The 18727-nt window shown below is 56.9% G+C and overlaps 9 protein-coding genes across 9 annotated transcripts; 2 read left to right on the top strand and 7 right to left on the bottom strand.

The window, feature by feature from the left end:
• Positions 1–47: 47 nt before the first annotated feature.
• On the top strand, positions 48–3647 carry L226DRAFT_483415 (uncharacterized protein). The gene is made up of 5 exons (XM_067677007.1): positions 48–239; positions 295–360; positions 423–927; positions 978–1517; positions 1572–3647. Exons 1-5 carry the CDS (start codon positions 125–127, stop codon positions 3214–3216), a joined length of 2871 nt encoding a protein of 956 aa, XP_067537652.1. The 5' UTR covers positions 48–124; the 3' UTR covers positions 3217–3647.
• Positions 3648–3894: 247 nt separating this feature from the next.
• L226DRAFT_359314 (DUF159-domain-containing protein) lies at positions 3895–5754 on the bottom strand. The gene is made up of 8 exons (XM_067674212.1): positions 5600–5754; positions 5157–5525; positions 4987–5096; positions 4730–4931; positions 4350–4671; positions 4235–4291; positions 4130–4153; positions 3895–4052 (listed from the first exon to the last, which is right to left on the bottom strand). Exons 1-8 carry the CDS (start codon positions 5656–5658, stop codon positions 3972–3974), a joined length of 1224 nt encoding a protein of 407 aa, XP_067537653.1. The 5' UTR covers positions 5659–5754; the 3' UTR covers positions 3895–3971.
• Positions 5755–6457: 703 nt separating this feature from the next.
• Positions 6458–8030, bottom strand: L226DRAFT_544573 (uncharacterized protein; the record flags this gene model as incomplete). The annotated part of the gene is made up of 3 exons (XM_067682282.1): positions 6458–6651; positions 6712–6796; positions 6960–8030. 3 exons carry the CDS (start codon positions 8028–8030, stop codon positions 6458–6460), a joined length of 1350 nt encoding a protein of 449 aa, XP_067537654.1.
• Positions 8031–8639: 609 nt separating this feature from the next.
• L226DRAFT_544574 (uncharacterized protein) lies at positions 8640–9692 on the bottom strand (the record flags this gene model as incomplete). The annotated part of the gene is made up of 1 exon (XM_067682283.1): positions 8640–9692. One exon carries the CDS (start codon positions 9690–9692, stop codon positions 8640–8642), a length of 1053 nt encoding a protein of 350 aa, XP_067537655.1.
• Positions 9693–9740: 48 nt separating this feature from the next.
• Positions 9741–10652, bottom strand: L226DRAFT_437545 (uncharacterized protein; the record flags this gene model as incomplete). Its single annotated transcript, XM_067674777.1, has 1 exon — positions 9741–10652. A coding segment is annotated over one exon (912 nt), but the record flags the coding sequence as incomplete, so codon positions are not given.
• Positions 10653–10694: 42 nt separating this feature from the next.
• L226DRAFT_439437 (uncharacterized protein) lies at positions 10695–11099 on the bottom strand (the record flags this gene model as incomplete). The annotated part of the gene is made up of 1 exon (XM_067674802.1): positions 10695–11099. A coding segment is annotated over one exon (405 nt), but the record flags the coding sequence as incomplete, so codon positions are not given.
• A 1386-nt stretch (positions 11100–12485) lies between these two features.
• On the bottom strand, positions 12486–13505 carry L226DRAFT_459281 (DNase I-like protein; the record flags this gene model as incomplete). The annotated part of the gene is made up of 1 exon (XM_067675503.1): positions 12486–13505. A coding segment is annotated over one exon (1020 nt), but the record flags the coding sequence as incomplete, so codon positions are not given.
• Positions 13506–14264: 759 nt separating this feature from the next.
• On the bottom strand, positions 14265–15858 carry L226DRAFT_483424 (uncharacterized protein). The gene is made up of 2 exons (XM_067677008.1): positions 15691–15858; positions 14265–15640 (listed from the first exon to the last, which is right to left on the bottom strand). The coding sequence occupies exons 1-2, from the start codon at positions 15830–15832 to the stop codon at positions 14325–14327; spliced, it is 1458 nt and encodes a 485-aa protein (XP_067537659.1). The 5' UTR covers positions 15833–15858; the 3' UTR covers positions 14265–14324.
• Positions 15859–16242: 384 nt separating this feature from the next.
• Positions 16243–18711, top strand: L226DRAFT_533092 (uncharacterized protein). The gene is made up of 3 exons (XM_067680383.1): positions 16243–16956; positions 17009–18045; positions 18119–18711. The coding sequence occupies exons 1-3, from the start codon at positions 16632–16634 to the stop codon at positions 18485–18487; spliced, it is 1731 nt and encodes a 576-aa protein (XP_067537660.1). The 5' UTR covers positions 16243–16631; the 3' UTR covers positions 18488–18711.
• The last annotated feature ends 16 nt before the right edge of the window (positions 18712–18727 follow it).

Consider the following 18727-nt stretch of genomic DNA (forward strand, 5'->3'; position numbering starts at 1 on the left):
AGAAATGGCAAGAAAGCAAAAGAGAGGCGGGGGAGAAAGACGCCCACAACCTGACCGCGTTCCTCCCGTTCCTCGTCGTCTCGCCGAAAAAAAGCGTTCCGCCGACGTCTCTCCCCCGCCCATCATGTACAAGTCCTCCAACTACCGCAAGTCCCAAGCGGCTCCAGAATCTCCCTCAGACAAGTTCCGCACGCAAGCAAAGCAACTTCAAGAAGCCTTCCCCTCATGGTCATACGACGGTGCGTCACCGCAGCCCTTGTCCATCCCCAAACATCTCTCATGTTTCGTATTCAGATCTCCAGTCGCTGCTCATTGAGACCAGTGGCGATGTCCAGCTTGCGTCGACGAGGATCATCGAAGGTGTGTCTCTCTTTCTGCCGTCACGCCTCCGTGTTGCCGACATGCGACGCGACTTTGTGTAGGCCATGCGGAGCAGTGGGGCTCAGTTACTCGCAAGAAGGACAAAAAGCCCACCTCAGCTCCCAAGGACTCATCTGCTGGTAGAGGTGACTTCCGCGGTGGAAGGGGTGGACGCGCTGCCAGAGGTGGCCCTCGCGGCGGCGCTGCACGCGGCGCTTCCACGCGAGGTGGCCACCACGAGGTCAATGGTCATCGCACCAAACCATCCACCTCTGGCCCAGCCAATAAGGACACTCTTGCTGGGGATGTCGCCACCCCTGCGTCGGCAAATGGAGATGTCGCTGACGCAGATACGGAGGCGACGTCGGCTTGGGGCTCTAGCACCCCTGCTACCTGGGGAGGTGACACTGCAACCATTAATGGCGAGAGCTCTCACCCTGCCCCCGCTGTTGTCCCTGCTTCTGCACCCACACCTGCGCCTGCGCCCGTTCAGGCACACGCTCCTGTGCCGGCGAAGGTTGTGAGTACGCCAGCCACGTCGAAGCTCTCTTGGGCCCAAATCGCACGGTGCGTGACAGTGATCCATCTTGCCCATCGTACTCTCATCGTTCCTGTAGGAAACCCCAAGAGAAACCGACACCTCCTCCTGCACCAGCGCCTCAGCCCGCCCCTCCTGTGTCTGTTCCTACTCCTCCGCCTGCACCCGTTCAACAACACGAGCCATCTCCTCCTCCTGAGGTGGAAGAGCCTCCTGTGACCTCGACTGGTTGGGAAGAGCCTACGACTGTTCAGGCGCCGACATGGGACGACGAGCCGCGGCCGCCTCAGCAGGCAGAGTCGACATCTGCGCCTGCAGTCGCGGAGGAGCCCAAGCTCGCAGAGCCATCACCGAAGCCTGTAGATGAGCCCGCGCCGGAGCACTTAGTTCCCCCCGGGGTTACACAGCAGATCGCACCGGAGTCTCCTGCAGCGCTTCCTCCCAAGCCGCTTACTCCCTCAATCTCGACCAGACCGACGCCTGTCTCGCATCGTGCGCCGAAGTTCAAGACCACCGACCAACCCGTGGTTTTGCCCGCCAGCTTTGGCACCGGCGTTGAGAAGGTTGGCATGCAGTTCGGTAGCTTGAGCCTTGGTGGCGAGGACTTCGATGCACCTGCGTACGTTCGGTTTTTTGCTTATTTCATGTGTTGTGTGCTGACAGTATCATCCAGCCATGAACCCGCTTCGGTGGAGGTGAAACCTGTTCAGCCTACTGTTGCACCCGAGCCCGCACCCGCCCCCGTCTCACAGGCTCCTGAAACCGCCGCGCCTGTTACCTCACCACCCTCTCAAACGTCGCTTCCCTCGGCTCCTATTTTCCAGTCCTCCGCCTCTCTTCCCACGCAGCAGCCTCAGCCACAGCAACCGCCTTCCCTACCCCCCGTTCCCCAGCAGCCTCAATCCACTCTCCCGACTTCTCTCTCGCAACCCGCCCTCTCCACTCAGGCTGCTCTCCCAACCTCCTCTACGACCGCCTCCATCTCGCCCTATTCCCAGCAATCACAGCCGTCGCTCGCCAGCCACCAATCGCAGCAACCTCAGAGCCAGGCGCACCACTCCTACGGCCAGCACGGTCTCCCGACTCATCTCGACCAGGTCCAGTCACAGTCACAACAGCAACACAATGCACCAGTCTCTCAGCAGCAACAGCAGCAACAACCCGCGCAAGGACAGAACCTGGGCCCGTCCAACTACTTCCGCCAAGCCGAGCCTCCTTACTTCCACACCCCCACTCCCCCCGCCGGGCAGAACCAGGACAGCCCATACGGTGCGTTCGGGCAGCTCGGGCAGGTGCAGCACCAAGGCCAAGGTTCTCACCTTGGCAACTTCGGAGCTCAGGACTACGGTTATGGCGAGTCCCAGAGGGGCTTCTACGATTCCTACTCTGGTCCCACCGGCTTTGGCAACCGCAACGTCCTCGGTCATGACGACATCAAGGGTCTGCCTGGTAGTCAGCAACCGCATGCTGCTCCCGGCCTCCCTCCTGCCAACACCCAGACTTCACAGCAGCACCCACCGTCCTCGCAGAGCAGCAGTCAAGGTCAGCCCAGCGCTGGTCAGGGCCCTCAACAAGGCTACCCTCCCCCACTTCCCTACTACTACCCGCCTTATCCCCAGAGCCAGTACTACGGCTCGCCCTACAACTCCGGTTACACCGTTCCCCAGCCGTTCGTCAAGTACCCGACTGTCTTCCAGGGCCCACCGGGACCTCAATCTGCTCCGTCACCCGCAACTAAGCAGGGTCCGAGCTCCGTGCAACCTCAGTCACCTTACGGCCAGAGCTTGTATGGCCAGCAGCCGCACTCGAACGCGTACGATGACGTCGGCTATCAGCATCACACGCAACACTCCATCGGCCAGAACGTGAACGTCAGCAGTGGCCTTCCCTCTGGCGAGTACGGCAAGCACCAGCAGGGCAGCCTTTACGGCAGCGGTGCGCAGGGCATGCAGGGCTTCATGGGACTCGGTCAGAGCTCTGCCCCCACGTCCGGACCTCCTCTCGGCCAGCGCGCTGCTGCGGGATCCCCGGAGAATGCGTACAAGCCGTATGGCGGCAATGTGGGTGTCAAGGATGTCGGCGCCGGAGTCGGAGTCGGTCAGGGTCCGCAAGGTCGCGGCGGCGTGCAACAGCCCGGTCAAGGTAGCTTCTATGCGCAGAGGTTCGCCGCGAGCCAGGCTGGTGGTCCGCAGGGCCAGCAGGGCCAGCAGCCCCAGGGCCAGGGGCCGCAGGGACACCTGGGTTATCCTCAAGGCGGCTCGGATGGTAGCACGTTTTACTCGTACCAGCCCCGTCAGCAGCAGGGGTACTGGCAGTAATCGCGTGCTGGAGTCTCAAATGCGCACGGTGGTGTAGTGGCCGTGCGGACGCTGTTTGGAGTTATGATACGCACGTACGTTGTTCGCTTGGTCTTGTTGCTTTGCCTCTCGTGCCCCGCCTCCATTTCATTTCCTTTCGTGTCTGCAGCTGTCTCGTCTCTCTCGTCTCTACGTTTATCTCCTCTCCTCTCAGATCTCATTGCTCGCACACGTCTCACATCGTCTCTCTGTCTCACAGTACTCTCATCTCCGTCTCTGAATCTGTTCGCGCTTCTCCTACTGCTAGTACTAGTACTACTCTGTATGTTTACTGTTTACGATCTGGTTGGCTCCCGTTGGGGACTCCACGATAACACGCCGCGTAAACATATTGATGCATGGCGGCGAGGAAGAGGAGAACGGTCGTCAATATCTCAGTTGTCTCAACAGGTACAAGAAACGTCACATCGAAACAGTGAAGATGGTCGCATATGAACGCTGCATGCTAAGTAGGACGATACGAGGTCATCTGACTATGTACATGAAGCGTCGGTTGTACACCACACGATGCGGTTACAACTCGTCCGATACCTTGTGTGTCGGACTTGATCTTGAAGCTTGAAACCTCAGAAAAACATTCGGTAGGGTATGTAGTAGGAAAAGATCTCGGACGGACGCCGCGGCAGGGAGGATATTGTATATCTCCTTCGAATGAATCAAGATATCAAGATGCGCACGTACATGAATTCAGGATGGGCTAGCATAGCTCAATTGAATTATTTCTTGCTGAAGAAGGACGTTATCTTTGCGGGAGGTGACGCCGGTCGGGTCGCAGCCTTGCCTTTGCGTGGCGATGCCTGAGATGAGGACAGAGAACTGGTGAGTATGGCGACTGTGGATCGAGAGAGACGCAAAACAGAAATGTACAGCTAACCTTGGAGGGCTTCTCGGTGGCTTTCTGGGAGGACTGGTGAATTCCAAGCGAGGAAATGTTTTGAATGAAGATTGCAAATTGCCATCGTAGAGGGAAGATACTTGCCTTCGACGGTGCGTGCCGGCTGGATTTCTGGCTAGCTCCTTTCGAAGCTGAAGAGGCCTGGAGAGACAAAGGTTAGAAGATATACGAAGGAGAAGTAGCCAGGTTCGACAGCTACCTTGTCGTCCTTGCTGTCATCCGCGCTACCGCCATGGCCGGGATCATCGACGTACTCGATGTCGGAGTCGTCCTCCCATGCGTTGAGTTTTTCAACCTTGACCTTCTTCGCGGGCTGCGCCTCTCTTTTGACGTCTGTCTTCTCGGTTGCTGGCGACGCACTACGCTTGCGAGGATTGCTCTTCGCAGGCGAGTTCGTCTTGGCGTCCTTTCGTGTCTGCTTCGCAAACATAGCCTGGATGCCGTCCTTGCGTTCTGTGATTGGCTCTATAAAGGTGGGCGACTCTGTCCCGATCTTCCCCACTTCCTTCGGCACTGCATAGCTGTCACCCACTGCTTGTCAGTACAGTCACGCGACAATGCAAGAAGGAGGGGGCCTACCAGACGAGCGGATGGTCCGAGGCGTGGTACGGGGCGCACAGCTTGGACAGCTCTTGGGTCCACGTTCCCGAAGATGTGTCCAGCCAGACACTCAGCGCTGCCTCATCAGGCAGAATGACCGGTTGCCGGTCGTGCAGCCAGCTGAACTCTTTGTTCGCGTCTGTCGTCACAATCGTGAACGTCCACAACGGTTCCGTGCTTCCTGCAGCGGGGGGCATAAGCTTCGCGCGCGAGGATACTGACAGAAGATAGCGTACCCTCGAGGATCACGCGGTCCCAGAGTCCCGCCAGCAGCATAAGTCGCCCGTCGGCTCGCTTGGTGAAGTGTGGAAGTCTTTCCTTTCCCTTCTTCAGCCATTCGTAGTATCTGCGATATCTGAGGTAAGTCTTTGCAACGCGTAAAGGGAAAATTGGATCTATCGCGTACCCTTGGCAGACGACCGCACACCGCTTCTTGCCCTTGATGCTCGCCCACATGCCCCGCGGCTCCTCGATCAGTGCCTCGCACCGCGCATTGATCGTCTTCAGCGACGGGTCCTCGTGCTTGCTGAAGTGCGGGACGAGGCCCCAGCGCATCGTCTGCATCGTCACCAGCAGCGGCGCCTTGTCGGGGCTTGGGTGGTCAGAGTCTTCGGCCTTCAAGTTAGCCGAGGGCACCGTCTGTTCATGTTCATGTTCAGAGGGGCGACTAGAAGGACCGGGTTGGCTCGAGGAGGGACCGCTGCTGCTGCTGCTTCCTTCTCCCCTGTCTCGACGCCTTATGACAGGTGCCTGTGAGCGCGGTGCGACGTTGTACCTGCATGGCGGATCAGCTAACGTGCGCGTCCCACTCTTGGAGAGCGAGAATCGTTCGAATGACAAGGAACGTACCGAGGGACAAACTGGTCTTGACCCACCCATTCGCCGACCTGGACGTTGTACCCATGCATTTGCTGGATCTCGTCATGCTGGGGCTGGTTGTGAACAACCGCAACTCGTGATCAAGCGAATGCCGCCGCTGGCTTACGGGGAGAGCTAATGCGAAGCGGCCGCACATATTCGCTGCGAATGACGGTACCAGGTGGGGTTCGAATCACTCTGTCTAGGGAAAGACAACAAGAGTCCTTGACGCTACCGTGACGATGTCGATGCTGGCCGTTGGTCTCCGCTACGCTGGGCTGGTGCAGTCGTAACTCAAGTATTTCGTGCAGACGATTCGCTAGCTGACATACGTTAACTCAGCGTTACAGCGTCGAGGGATGGCTAAGTGCGTCCGGCGTGTTGGGATATCTCGGCTTGATCGAGGTGTGTGTGCGAGTGAGAGCAGTGGGTGTGGCTATGCATCCTCGCTACTCAACGTCAACGCTCCACCTGGTGCGCTCTTATGTAGCCTGCGGCTCAGGTTGACGAGCCCACTGACAGAGTACTTCCATGTGAGGCGTTAGGCAAAGGAGAGCATCCCACGTCGCACCTGGCCAACATAAATTGCGAGCGTTACAACACGATATTGGAATTCGGTATCTGTCTTCTGTCTGTCTATCCAACCAGCAGCCGTGGAATCTGGACAATAACGATACAGGCGTGTGTACAGTACTTCTTTGGTTTCAGCATATGTATCTGCAGTTGCACCCCGATATTATCAATTAACCTTCAGCAACATTACCTTCAAGCTTCCTGACCTTCGATTCTGCGGCATTTACCCTGGCCCCCAGATACGACACTAATCCCTGGTATGCGACCGAAGCACCATCATCGCCGCGAGGGCGAGACGCGCCCAGAGGGCGGCGCGCTGTCGTCGTAGTCGCTGCCCTCCGCCATGAGCTCCGCGTGGCCCATGCGTGCGAGCTTCTTGTCGAAGATGCGATGCCGGTATCCGCTCACGATACGCTCAAGAAGCTCAGAGGTTGACACGCCTGGCGTGCGGCGCGTTGGGAGGAACTTGCCTGCGTTCGAAGGCGATGATCAGTATTTGTCAAGTAACCGGGAAGAGAGGATGTATAGACCTTGTGACTTCACGTAGCCGTAGACGTCGTCGTGCCCGGTGGAAACGTAAGGGTCCTCATCGTGCGCAACATAATCGATTTGATGCTGTGGGAACAGCGTTAGTACGCGATCGATTTGCGAGGGTTGGAGGATGTACCTATAAAAACAAAGCGTCAACGTCAGCAAGACTCCAGAAGCAGTCAGAAGCTCGCACGAATCGCAGACCCGATACTTTGGCGAACCATACAATTATTAAAAGCGCACGCACCTTCTCAATGAACGCAGCGTCGATGACCCACGGCGCGTCAGGGACGACCTCATCCACCCATCTGCAATGCCTGACCGCTTCGCACCTTTCCGCATGCCGCATGATCGGGATATTCTTGTGCTCCAAACACTGCTCGTCGGAGTTCACGCCCACGAGCAGATGCACCCCGCTCACAACATGCGACGGCGCGTCCGCAGGCGCAGGGAACGCGAGTTTTGCCTGGCGCAGCTGCAGCGCATGCCCGAAGTGGAACAGGTCGTACACTCCATCGGCGTAGATGCGTACGGGGCGGCCCTCCGGGGGTGGGTTGATGGGATACTTGCGTGAGCTGCCGAGCGGATCGGTCCCTGCGATGCATGCGCGCGCGTACTCCTGGATGTCCGCGGGTGTAAGGTTGGCGGGGTTGAAGGCCTCTACGGCGATCAAAGCTGGGGCAGGCTCTGAGGGCGCCAGTACGGGCTGCGAGGAGTTGGGCGGAGTGAGCACGGGGTGCGGCGAGGGCAGCGCCGAAAGGGCGGGATCGGTCGTCTCTGGATCGTCGCTCTCGTGCATGGCGGAGGAGGAGAGGAGGGGCGAGGTGAGCGTCGAGGCGATGGAAGACGCGTAGTGTGTGGAGGAGCCGGGGGTGTCGCGTCCAGGGCCCCGTGTGGTCGTGATACTCTCGACGTCCCCGTCATACGTGGGCGAATCGATCCCTCCGTCATCTGAGGAGACGGCAGCGGCGAGGGCGTGCCGCGGGCGCAAACCCTTGGCATTGGCCGTCAGGCGGGATGAGGGCGCGTTGGAGTTGGAGGGGCGCGCGTGCGTGCCCGTGGCTGAGCCGGAGGCAGGGGTGAGTTGTACGGAGATGGAGGAGGCTCCGTCGTCCGTGAGCGGATCGTTGTCTTCCTCGGAGGCATCATACGCGGGAGAGTCGAGCACGGGGCGGTTGTGGGCGAGAGAGTGCTTGGTACCAAAGGACCGCTTGGAGTGGAGGACTTTGCGGGAGCCTGTTGTCGTCGCAACTCCTGTCGCAGAGGCAGTCGCGAGGACGGCGGGCGGACTAGTGCCCGTCGCTGTCGAACTCTCCATCGTCGTAGTCGTCGTCGCAGCGGCGGTGAGGGCGATGAGGGTAGGGCGGGGTAAGAGCTAGAAAGCGGGGGATGGAGAGGAAGAAGATGTTGACGACGGTGGCGGGAGAAAGGTTTGCTCTGCGTCTTGGCTCGTGCTCCATCGACTCCAGGCCGCCATCCGTCCCATCCTGTCCATCGCCCGCGTTTTCTGCTACAAACGTTCATCGCTGCCGTTCCCTCTGTGCTCATGCATATCCGATCAGGCTGTGAGAATGATATGTGCGCACATCTCGCGCACGCATCTCCGTCCTCCGCGATCTACTTCAGGCCTCTGCACATCATTCGACATCATCGTGGTGACTCTTTTTTTTTTTTTTTTTTTTTTTTTTTAGTAGAGCGCATTGTTGCCTTGAGCCACATTGGTCCCCGTAGGGCTTGTTGTGTAGCTCGTGGTCGACGAGTGTCAGCCAGGCGCGCTAGGCGACTCTTCTGAGGGGTAGGAACCTCAGATGGGTCGGCAATAAATACCAGTCACCGGAACTGCAGGGAAATGCTTTTACGCACGAAGTGTGGGACTCGAAAACCGGGAAGAGTCATCCAATGTCGGCCAGGTTGCTGGCCTACATTGTCATCTCCCCCGTTTAATACCCACTAAAACCCCGCGATTAACCACCCAGTTGGGCGGCAGGTCTGAACCTCCTTCCAAGATCGGAAGCCATGTGCGCTCCACATCCTGCGGTTTGAGCGCCTTTTTGCCCTTCGCCATCGCTGCGGTCCTTCTATCCAGGTTCAGACGAGCCTCGAGCGAGGCATACAACCTATTCGTTACTTCGCTTACAGAAAACTCTGCTCCTTCGTTCTGGATGACTCGTTCGCATCGAAGCTTCCAGATCAGGTGTACCGCCTCCGTCGTCAGGATGCACCAGAGGTGTTCCGCGGCCGGTTTCCGTACGCCTGTACTCGACTTGAAGACCGCGCAGGCTGCTCCGAAAGCCGTGCCCCACCGTGGTTCTTTCCATGGGAGATCGGTGAAATCCCATAGTTCTTTCAGTAAGTTCCAAATTAGTTCCTGTCCAATTGCCTCGCACTCGAAGATAATGTGCGTCATGGTCTCCGTCTCTCCGCATCTTGAGCAGAGGGCTCTCTTCTTGAGTTCGTCAGACATTTTCGGTCTCAGCCAATGGGTACCAACCATGAACCCATCATGAATTGCCATCCACATAAATTGGGCCGCAGGCTTGGACACGTTGCGTGTTTTTAGTGACAGCCATACAGTGCGTTCCATCGTCTGTACGTTAAAGCTGTACTTTAATCCGCTGACTATCATGTCAATATTAGCCTTCGTCCGCGGCCTCGGTTTCGTTTTGGCATCTTTTCGCGCTCGGATTGCCCGGTAGGCTAACTTCTGTGTCATACAGCACAGCTTGGCCCCGGATAGGGCAAAGGCATGGGGAACCTTGGTTTGGACCTCATCACCTACCGCCTTCACCGCCCCCTCCGCAGCAAGTTGGTCAGCTGCCTCATTTCCTGGGTGACCGTTGTGACCCTTCACCCACTTGAAGGTTGTGTGTGCGTTCCGCGCTCTTAGCCTCGCAATTGTAGCCTGGGTGAGTACCGCGTTTTTCTGCATTATGTACCCGGTATCTTCGTGCTTACTGCGCCATTTTGTTAGAGAATCCATTACTGTTCTGGAGTCCGTGATGTGCCGCATGCGCGTCCGGGTCTTTGGTAAGTTGGCTGCCGTTAGAGTGGCTATCATTTCTCCAGTCTGATTTGATTGCTCTATCCCTTCTGGAACGCGAACGCTCCTGTTCAGCTCGCTGCCAACAGCAATAAAAACTCCAGCTCCGGCCCTTGCATCCGCGTCGCCATTGTTAGTACACGAGCCGTCCGTAGCCACTTCGAGGGTTGGGCCTGACTCACACAGTTCCATAGGAGCAATTCCATTAAACACCAGAGTGCTGCTCGTGAAAATTCTGAAAACTTGGCTAGCATCGCCGTAAGTGGTGATGCATCTATCAAAGGGGATCTCGTCCTCATCTATGATTTGTTGTTCTAGGGCTTTCATCCCATCCCGTTCATAGTCCTCGGGATGCCGCAGCATCGGATTCCACTTATCCGGTAGGCACACTATGAGGTCGCGTGCCCTGGTGCAGCAAAGGTGCGGGTTCTCACATGCATCATCGTCTCGGAGCCTTTCACATCCAGCGCACCCACAGTTAGCCGATGCCCGGTGAGTACCGTTCTTTAGGACTTCAGCAAGTCTCTCAAAGTCTCCTACCAGCTTCGCATGGTGGTTGCAACGTAGACAGGTGACGATTCGTGATGGGTACGACAGCCTGCTGATAGCTCGAGCAGGTGCGTAGATATGATCCCACATAGGGAGGGCACGCATGATGTCTCTCGAGAAGGCAAGTCCTTCAATCCGTAGACCGTATTTCCTGGCTACGTTAATCATGCCTTTCAGTTCCTGAGGAAGGCCTCGCGTTTTTGGGTTCCACTTTTGCATGAATGTATTTATCCTCAGATCAACATGTTTCGGCTTGCAGCTTTTCGCCACATGGTTGGCCATTAAGTCGTCCGCAACATATGCCCACATTGGTCGATCTGCGCTAAAGTCAAGGTATGATTTGAGCCACATAATATCGATTGCTTCGTTTCTTGCATGAAGGTCGAGTAATCCAAGCCCTCCTTGTTCCACCGGCAAGCATACATGGCTCATGCTGACCGGTGTGTTTGTTCTGTCATTCCACAGGAATCCTCGTATAATTTTGGTCAGTCTTCTCACTATAGCTTCTGGCATGCGCTGAACGTTCGTCAGGTACTGTGTCATACCTCCGACGATCATTTGAATAATATGTTTTTTCCCGTATAGTGTCGCATGTCCTCTCTTCCATCGCTCAAGAACCTCCATCAGGGGTTTCCTGATAGCGACCATTTTCGTAAGAACTACTGACCAGATTTCCACCTGGTCAATGCCGTTTCCCAGAAAGGCTCCGAGGATCCGCACCGGTTCTCCCTCTTGCGCGACATGGACATTGGTTGGGTAGTTCTTCCAGGAACCCGTGTCACGGTACGTCTTGACCATCTCGTCTCTATAGATCTTTGACCCGATGGGGATGATTTCTGTTTTCTTGATGTTAAACTTCGCCTTCGCGGCTGAGCACCACATGTCCAGTATTGCCTGAAGCACTGCAAAATCATCATCGGATGAGAGATACACCGTGGTGTCATCTGCGAACAACGTCGCCTTCAATGATTCCGTGCATCTTGGTATGTTGAATCCCCGTAGATCCGATTTGCGTATCATTGCTGACAGTGGCTCGATGGCCAGGTCAAACAGTAGACATGACAATGGGTCTCCTTGACGCACACCTCGATATACCCGGTATGGACTACTCAGGATGCCGTTGATCATCACTGATGTCTTCGCATTGCTATATAGCGATTTTACGAGCTCAATGAAGCCTGCCGGTATCCCGAATCTTCCTAGTACTCGCCATAAGTAGTCATGAGCGATTTTATCGTAGGCCTTCTCTTGGTCTAGGGCGACGATTGTGCCATTAACCTCATTCCTCTCTGCCCAGTCGATCATCAGACGCGCAAGTTGTGTGTGATTGTGGATTTTCCTCCCCGGCACGAAGCCTGCTTGCGCTTTATGAATAATGCCCGGGGCAACATCCGCCAACCTCACCGCTAGAGCTTTGCTCAGAAGTTTATAGTCGGTGTTCAGTAAGGTGATTGGCCGGTAGTTTACCACTTTCGTTCTCTCACCCTTTTCTTTGTAGATCGGAGCCATCCAGCCCTCGGCGAAAGACGTCGCCGGGTCCACACCATGCCTACGCATGTCCTCAAAGGCCGCCTTCAAGAGGCGGAGGACATCAAAGCGAGTTCTGTTCTCAAATCTCGAGTCCTCGGTGTGCCTTGCGTGAAGCGCTTTCCAGAATTCGAAAGGTATGCCATCTATGCCCGGTGCCGTGCCATTCTTTGCGAATCTCAGGGCAAGCTTACATTCTTCGTAGGTTATCTCTCCTGCGAGCTCGTCAGATTGTACCTGATTGACTCTTGCATCGAGGCTGTCTAACGCCACGGTAATGTCATGTTCTCTCTCCCCTGGTGGTTTAATATCCATCTCATCTTTCTGGATATTGCAGTGATGATCTCTTGCCATCTCCGCCATTGTTGTAGAGTCCGATTCATACTCGGGAATGCCATCCTGTTCGTGTTGTCTCGGCTTTTCGAAAGCCGGGATGAGGTCTCGTGGCGCAGTGTCTCTGTGCAGTCTCGACCAGTACTTCGTGGGTCGTTCTCCATATATCCGGTGAGTCGCTCTCGCATTTTGCTGCTGCTGTTTATAGCGGCGGAGCTTTAGTTCTTGTATTTGCTTTCGTAGGGCCGCAGCCTCTGCAACCTTGACATGCTCTGGCATCCTGGCATTATCTTTAACCCGTCGTAGTTTCTTCTCCAGCTCGCGTATTTCTGCAAGAAGTTTAGGTACGACCTCTCTCTCTCTTTTCCGTGCCATGCTCATGGTGTCCGTTTTAAAATTCTGCAGAATCCGCTGGGGATTCATATCTGCTGTGCGGACTCCGGAAGCTTCCAGGTTGGTGAGCTCATGTATCGCTTCTAGGCCCCTTTGTTTGACCGCTGCTGTGAGTTTCTTGTCGTTAAGAAGGTGCAGCGCGAAGATTGGCCGTCCAGGGCCTACCACCGGAGCCTTGTCCGAAGTGAGTTGGACTGACACAAGTTGGTGATCTGTTTTTACCCCCGTCGTGCTTATTTTCCAGTCCCTCGCATGGTCGAACAGTCGAGGGGAGACATAGATCCTATCAAGTCTCGAGGAAATAGCAGCCGGGCCAGATCCTCTATGGAACGTGTATTCTCGGGCATGCGGGTACGTAGTTCGCCATCCATCTGCCACCATTAGCCCTAGAGTGAGCTTTAGATCATCTAGTGCCAGGATCGAGGCATCGGGGCCCTCGCTGATTGGTAATCTATCTACCGCATCCTCAACATTGTTAAAGTCTCCAGCGAGAAGGTCAGGTTTCGGGCAAGATGGGTGTGATTCATAGAAGTTTTTTAGTTGTGAGAAGAAATTCCTCCTCTCCTCGACTCCTTCCGAGGTCGGGGCATAGATACATAGCATGTGTCTGGTATAGTCACCTTGACACTTTAAGTCTAGCTGCATCGCACGTCCTGGTACGATCTCGCGCACTGAGCCGTCTGATACATTCATGTATTTCGAGTTCAAGACAATCGCAACTCCTTCGCGCTGGGTCGGAGCCTCAGGATTCGCAGAATGAAATACTTTGATCTTACGTCCAAACATCTTGTGGATACTGTCCGTCCTGCTTTCCGTCAGGTGCGTCTCTTGGAGGAATAAGATAGCAATTCTATGCTCTTTCATCATGCGATACATGCGACTCCACTTATTGTCCGGATGATCAGCCTTTAGATGTCCGAAACCATTCATGTTGAGAGAGGCAACACACATTGCCTGTTTGCGTGCGAGGGATTCCTCCTTCCTTCTGGTTCTACGGTTAGCATTATTTTGCGTGGGCGTGGATGCGCCTTGTTCCGGGGGTTCTACCTCCTCATCAGTTGTGACGTGATCCGCCCTCTCCGTATCTAGGTCGGGCAGCCCGACTTGTGACTGCCTGGGGCTATCGCCGCCAGGGCTTCCACCCCGGATCTGGGGTACGTGCTGGGATCCAGCTCGAGACTCCGATCGAGTCTGTGAACGCGTCTCCATCCGGCGCGCCGCCACAGCACGCCCAGCATCCTCCGCAGTTTGTGCAGAATCGGCTGGACGTCCCGTGGCGTGGATGCGGTTGTCCGCGCGTCGTGCTCGGTCGTTAGAGTCCTCGGGATCACCATCTCGGGTGTCTCCTCTTGAGCCCGACGCCGGCGTGACCGCTCCGTCCAGAAACCGTTGCGTGCCGTGCTGCTGTAGCTGCCTAGATGTAGATGTGAGTTGTGTAGTCGCATGTGTAGTTACCTTCCAGGCTTGCGAAACCTGTAAGATCAGAACTTGTTAGTAATTTGTGCGCGCTGTAGTGCGCCCGCTCGTCTGGGAGAGCGTGCGGTTCCAGCTCGCGAAGAGAAACAGAGGGCCGCTGTAGGCAGCCCATACGTAGCCCGTACGTAGAGCTTTCCTGTCCAACATTGCAGTTGTCAGTAAGTTAGGCCCTACGCACGGTGTTCGGAAGCCTGAGTCGGGCTTGTTGGCTAAGCATCGTCCCAGAATGAATGCGGAGCCAAAGGGGAGACATGACATTAGGTTCAACGTAGTACATTGTATGCTCGCGTATATCTAGCGGCGTATCGGACGGCTGTCCTTCCTGCCCGACTGCGAGCCCTTCTTCTTCGGGCTCGCAGCCTTCCGACCTCGCTCTCCCTTCTTCGGGTTAGTACGCCACAGCTCAGCAGCCTGCTGTGTGGGGGCCGTAGTGCTCGTCGCCGCGTGGGCCAGGTCCTCCTGCTCCTTCTGATAGATGTCGGTCGCCGTCGGACCCTGCCAGCCCAGGGTCGTCGGCAGAGGGCAGTCGCACGCGCAGTGCGAGGCATCCTTGCATAACTTGCAGTCCACAGTCGCCGCATTGACCTTGAGCTGGTAGAGCTCGCGCCAGTATTCTCCGGGGGCCGTGAAGAAGTTGCTCCAGCGTTGGTACTCTCCTCGATCCGTCGTAGGTGGTTTGGCGACGACGAGGTACGCCGGGACGAGCTTCTCTGACCCAGAGAGTTCCGCGCGCACGCACTTGATGTCGAGCGAGTCGGTAGACATCCTCGCAAGTGTGGCCATGTTGCCGGCCGCTCCCCAGTACGCGGCAACCAGTCCTGCAGCGTAGATACAGTAGTCCAGATTGGACCACAGTTTCTTTTTGATCGCCGCGAGGACTTGCTTCTTCGCCTCTGGGGAGTCAACGACTGCGCCTTCCGCACCGGTGAGGACCATGATTGGCCATGGCTGACCAGGAGCGCTCTCGAAGATCGAGAACGAGAGCGTGGGGTGCACAGAGAAGACCTGCTGCCAGAGGAGGTACTTGCGGAGTGCGTGCTCCTCCTCCCCCAGGACCAGGAACAGGGTCCAGGGCTGGCCAAACCGCTTGCGATCGCTAGGGTTCTTGGCGATGGGCGCGATCACGTCCAGCTCGGGCTTCGCACCCTCATGGCACTCGAAGGAGAGGGACTGGAGGAAGTCCTTGACCTCCTTGACTTTCTCCGGTGCGCGCTTGAGGAAGCGCTGCCCTCCGCCGTGTAGGACGACGTAGAGGAGACGCGTACCGAGTGCGTCGAGGGAGGCGAGCTGCTCTTCATTGACGTTTCCCCGCATCTTGAAGTCAGGGATGTGTGTGGCATGGAATTCCACGTCGGCGAAGCACGTGTAAGTGAGCTTTGGGAGCTCTGGCTTCTCGCCCTGGCGTGTACTGCCTATATGCGGGTTCTCGTCGACCGCGGTGGGGAGGCCATTGAAGTCGTCTGGTTTATAGAGGTGGATAGGGAGCGCCATTTCGTTCTGCGGGCGCGACGTGCGGGCGGGGAGTGGTGCGATGTACCTGATAGGCTGCGGGCCAATTAGGGGGGGAGGGCGGCGGTTAGGTTCCTTCCGCTGGGTGCGTTCAAGCTCGTTTGCCTGCGTACATGTTAGCTGTGGTTTCGAGAGCTCTGCGTGGCTCGACTTGCCTTATCCGGGGTGGCGTGCTCTTCGCCAGTAGCTCCAGTACGCGCCTTCTTCGCGCGGTGTGCGTCGGCGATTCCTATCGGGAGCGGCGTCGCTGTGGCGTCGGGATTGGGCGCGGAAGTGGGGGGGATGGAAGCCATGGTAAATCGTCAAGATGCTCTTAAGCAGAGAGGGGGGTGGGGGTTCAAGACGTTTGGGTGCGTTTATATCTTTGCGCCATGCTGAAAAGCGCGGCCATCGATGAAGGCGAAAACAAAGAAGCAAGGATAAAGCAGCGTGTGACGGGACTGTCAAGACGCCCGCTGGCGCTTCCTTGTCAAAGGATGATTTGCGTAGGCGTCTTTGCGCCACCCATACCACCACCCATAGTGGCTCGCAGCCTCCTCGAAGCCAGGCTCGTCGTCGACGTTCGCACAGCAGGATCCGCCGCAGAAACACTCCGGAGACAGAGTCGTAGGTTAATTGTGGTCAGGGGAGCCCTGAGGTACGTTACAGCACCAATACGTGACGATATTCGTCCTACATGTGCACTTATCGTGCGCACCCGCTCATAGCGGCGACGGTTACGAGAACGGATCGCTCTCGTTCTCCCCCCTAGCCTTACTAGGAGCGATCGACGTCTTACGAAGGCGTAAAAGCCCTCGCACCCTGGGCCTCGTTTGAGAGGAGGCGCGCCGCTGAGCCACTCCAGGCATCCATGGTGGTGGTTCAGGTCCAAGGTCCCCTCATCGTGGTGACTCTCCAGTTGCGGACCGGACATTTCCCCTCAATATCCAGCGCGCGCAGCTCCGATTGAATGCAGGCTTTCATGACGGGTCGGAGTCAGAGCGGAGTCCAATGCAGGCGCCCGATTGGCCACTCGGTGCTAGTGCGCCTAGGGCTCGACGTCAGTAACCTCGCTCTCGGATCCTCATTTCCTCTACTCCTGGTCTGCGCCTCATGGACTCGGGCGCGAAGAAGATACTTGAGTCTGTCACTCTGAAAGTTCTCCACGCGCATGGCTTCTCGAAAGCTTCAACCCAAGCAAACCTCGTCTTCGCGGATCTCCTCTCGCGCTACCTCTCCATCGCAGCAGCCACCGTCGGGCAGTATGCAGAACACGCGGGCAGGCGCAGAATAGTTCCACAGGATGCGGTCAATGCATTTGGCGATATGGGCACGAGTGTAGAAGAGCTTCAGGACTACTGTGAGGTCAATGGTCGGGACATGGCGCGCTATGCTGTTCACTCGAGCAAGCGACTAGAGGAACTCAACGAGTTCAGAGGTGCGTCGCGATCTCTGATAGTGCGGGCGCGGCTTCATGGTAGTCCGTGCAGCGCAACTCGCCGTTGGGCTGAGCCACGACGAGGACGACGTTACCCACCTCGAGTGGGGACTCGTCCCGGATGCGCTCGCTTCAGAAGAAGAGGACGAGAGCGAGTATGAGGAGATCAGGACCCCTTCGGACGATGTAGCCAAGTCGGACGTGATGTTGGTCGATACCGAGGACCCTGACGCGGAAGGAGAGGAGGACGTGCACGTCTCAGAACACCCAGACGGTCTACTCAAAGACTCATTCTCTCGCCGACGATCAACACCTCCGTTGCCCCTCTCCCCGATCTCCAATCCACGACCGCGAAAACGACAACGAACCGAGAAGTGGCAACCGCCAGAGTATATTCCGGACTGGCTGCCCCCATTCCCGACTGCTGGCGAGCCACAGCAAGCCACGCCTGCGCCTGCAGCCCCAAGCGACCCTGCGGTGATGCCGAACGGTGCCATGAAGGCGGAGAGACCTGCCACACCACCGTTGCAGGCGCAGGTGTCCACCGCGTCTTCGTCTGCCGACTACCATACGATTGTCCCATACGACCAGTCCACACTCGCATCCGTGCCGACGTGGCACCTTCCTTCCGAATTCCCACCCAACGATACAGGCTTCTCCAAGCCAGAACTCCTGCTTCCGGGAGGACAGCAGGTGTTGCTCGAGGGGTATCACCATATTCTCACCCATCCACCCCCTGCGCGCGTCGGGGCCGTCAATCCCGGGCGCTATCGCGTTGCCCTCGCGCTCGTCCAGCAGATGGAGAAATACAATCGTTGGGACGCTCCCACAACTTTGTACGGGAGCACAGCGCCAAACCCACCACGGGTGGCCGCCATGCCGCCCAGCTATGCGCTTCCGATCTCGAAGAAATCAGGTGCAGGCACCCCAGATGGGAATGGGAGTGGGAAGGAGTCGGGAGAGAAGGAGGACGAGAAGAGAGCCCTTCCTTCGACATACGCACGACACTTGGTGCCCCCAGAGAGTATCACACCCATGCTTAGCAGGTCGACTTCCAGGATACCGGGACTGGCGAAGGATATACTTCCGGTGCGTATTCTCTTTCTGCGGGCATCCTATCCGGTGATAGAGCGGCGCTTGTGCTGACGACGATACACTCTAGCAAACTGTTTACATCCGGTCCAGTCGAGTCCAGCACCCGCCCGTGCTGCTGCGCGGGGGCCAGAAGCTCTTGTACGGAAACGGGGTGAACGCATCGTGGAACTCGAGCTTCAATCCCACACCCGCTGCTACGCCCGCCGCCGGGAAGGGCAAGGACGGCGCGGTGAACGGGATGGCGAATGGAAAGGACAAGGGCGGCGACAAGGGTGCGGATGGGGAGAAGCCGAGGGCGCTGCCCGATGCCCGGTTCTATGCGACGTGGAACTATGAGCAGAAGAGGTATGACGAGCCGCTTGTGGTAAGGAGGCGCGTGGGGAGCATTGCGGTCCCGCCGATGGGGAAAGCGAGGAGCGAGAGCACGAATTCATGACAACTTCGTGCATGGGCAGTCCATTGCGGATTTTGGCCCGAACGAGGTTCCGAGTTCGCGGGTACATTCCTCAAACCCAGATACGTATCCGCCAGATGGCGCATGGATCCAGACGGACTTAATCGTGATTTTTCTGTGAGTTCAGTGGTGCGGTTGTATTTTGTAGCAATGACTTTCATATATCCTACTTTATGTGCATCCGAATAGATCAAGATACATCCAGCAGTTGGGTAGTTACCC

Source organism: Lentinus tigrinus, assembly GCF_003813185.1.
Source record: "Lentinus tigrinus ALCF2SS1-7 unplaced genomic scaffold L226scaffold_7, whole genome shotgun sequence".
Taxonomy (NCBI): domain Eukaryota; kingdom Fungi; phylum Basidiomycota; class Agaricomycetes; order Polyporales; family Polyporaceae; genus Lentinus; species Lentinus tigrinus.

What these genes read in the sequence shown, in the direction of transcription:
- L226DRAFT_483424 (XM_067677008.1), bottom strand. Translation starts at nt 15,832, where the DNA reads ATGGCTTCCATCCCCCCCACTTCCGCGCCCAATCCCGACGCCACAGCG. An exon ending in CGCCACCCCGGATAAGGCAA is followed by an intron (nt 15,641 to 15,690) that starts GTCGAGCCACGC and finishes GTACGCAGGCAA; the next exon opens with ACGAGCTTGAACGCACCCAG.
- L226DRAFT_533092 (XM_067680383.1), top strand. Translation starts at nt 16,632, where the DNA reads ATGGACTCGGGCGCGAAGAAGATACTTGAGTCTGTCACTCTGAAAGTT. An exon ending in GGAACTCAACGAGTTCAGAG is followed by an intron (nt 16,957 to 17,008) that starts GTGCGTCGCGAT and finishes TAGTCCGTGCAG; the next exon opens with CGCAACTCGCCGTTGGGCTG. An exon ending in TGGCGAAGGATATACTTCCG is followed by an intron (nt 18,046 to 18,118) that starts GTGCGTATTCTC and finishes GATACACTCTAG; the next exon opens with CAAACTGTTTACATCCGGTC.
- L226DRAFT_483415 (XM_067677007.1), top strand. Translation starts at nt 125, where the DNA reads ATGTACAAGTCCTCCAACTACCGCAAGTCCCAAGCGGCTCCAGAATCT. An exon ending in CCCCTCATGGTCATACGACG is followed by an intron (nt 240 to 294) that starts GTGCGTCACCGC and finishes TTTCGTATTCAG; the next exon opens with ATCTCCAGTCGCTGCTCATT. An exon ending in TCTTGGGCCCAAATCGCACG is followed by an intron (nt 928 to 977) that starts GTGCGTGACAGT and finishes TCGTTCCTGTAG; the next exon opens with GAAACCCCAAGAGAAACCGA.
- L226DRAFT_359314 (XM_067674212.1), bottom strand. Translation starts at nt 5,658, where the DNA reads ATGCATGGGTACAACGTCCAGGTCGGCGAATGGGTGGGTCAAGACCAG. An exon ending in GGACCGCGTGATCCTCGAGG is followed by an intron (nt 4,932 to 4,986) that starts GTACGCTATCTT and finishes CCCCCGCTGCAG; the next exon opens with GAAGCACGGAACCGTTGTGG. An exon ending in CCACCGAGAAGCCCTCCAAG is followed by an intron (nt 4,053 to 4,129) that starts GTTAGCTGTACA and finishes TCCTCATCTCAG; the next exon opens with GCATCGCCACGCAAAGGCAA.